Here is a 1,071-nt window from a genome sequence, read left to right as displayed (position 1 = left end):
TCGGAACCACAATTGGTGCAATAAGTGGCAAGATTATGGCCCTGGTCTTTGCCAGCTGAACACAATTCAATAGCAATAAAACTAATAACCTGAAAGAATTTTATCCAATTTCCATTATAGATGATGAGAAAATGTTGACACGACAGATTTGGACGAAGGATGAGGAGAATGTTGGGAGAAATTTCAACATTGTCCTGCACATAATACAGCTAGTTTTATTTTTTTCTGTAATTGTTTGCAAATAGAGTTAGAACCTTTGATCTTTAGGTTCTTTTACACTCTTCGATCCTTGATTATTAGTATACATTTAGGGGCAGTAGTGTGTGCTTATTTGTAGTGTTTTTTTTTATTGTAGTTTATGCATGACAACACTTAGAGCAAGTTTATGACTGAATCATAGTTACCAACTGATTTTTTTTTATGTCTTTTTACAGATGATTTTTTTTTTTCTCTCTTTCTCTCAAACATACTACATATTAAAGTGCAAATTATACTATATACTCATATATAATATTATTGGAATGATTTTCATAACAAGAAGTAAGTTTTTTCAGAAATGCCAAACTTATCCATTCTGCTATATATAAGTTTCTTAAGATTTCTGTCCTACAATATTTCTACACACACATGATGCTTAAAACCTTACCTATTAATGCAGCAATTGCTTTAACCATATTTACTTAACCAAATTATGTCATATGCAAAAAAAAAATAATAATAGAATAAATTGGCTGAAATGTTGCAGATAATTTTGCAAGAAGCACCATACTTTCATCTCCATCTCTGGAGACAAAATCTTCCATAGCTATCCTTTTGCTTAAGACAGATGATAATTCACATCCAGAATATTTTCCTCGCCTCGGATTACTTCTGCCGCCACGCTAACCTTTCACTTCTCACCAAAACAGGGAGTAAAGATTGAGAACTTCAGCACAAGTTGGAACGATGGTATGGCCTTCTGCGCTCTCATCCACCACTTTTACCCAGATGCCTTTGACTTCGATAAACTCGACCCCAAGAATCGTCGTTACAATTTCGAACTTGCTTTCAGAGTGGCAGAGTAAGTACTAG

At 34.0% G+C, this 1,071-nt stretch overlaps 1 protein-coding gene across 1 annotated transcript in view; it reads left to right on the top strand.

Moving 5' to 3' along the window:
* LOC119594247 overlaps positions 1-1,071 on the top strand; it is a gene marked incomplete in the record, with an annotated part of 93,703 nt that overhangs the window by 90,359 nt on the left and 2,273 nt on the right. The window contains 1 exon segment of the mRNA XM_037943316.1: positions 909-1,060. Within this exon segment, the coding sequence (XP_037799244.1) occupies positions 909-1,060 (152 nt within the window).

The sequence above is a fragment of the Penaeus monodon genome, chromosome 33 (genome assembly GCF_015228065.2).
Source record: "Penaeus monodon isolate SGIC_2016 chromosome 33, NSTDA_Pmon_1, whole genome shotgun sequence".
Classification (NCBI taxonomy): Eukaryota; Metazoa; Arthropoda; class Malacostraca; order Decapoda; family Penaeidae; genus Penaeus; species Penaeus monodon.
Note: the sequence above shows the minus strand (reverse complement) of the source record. Positions and strands in the feature narration are given on the sequence as shown.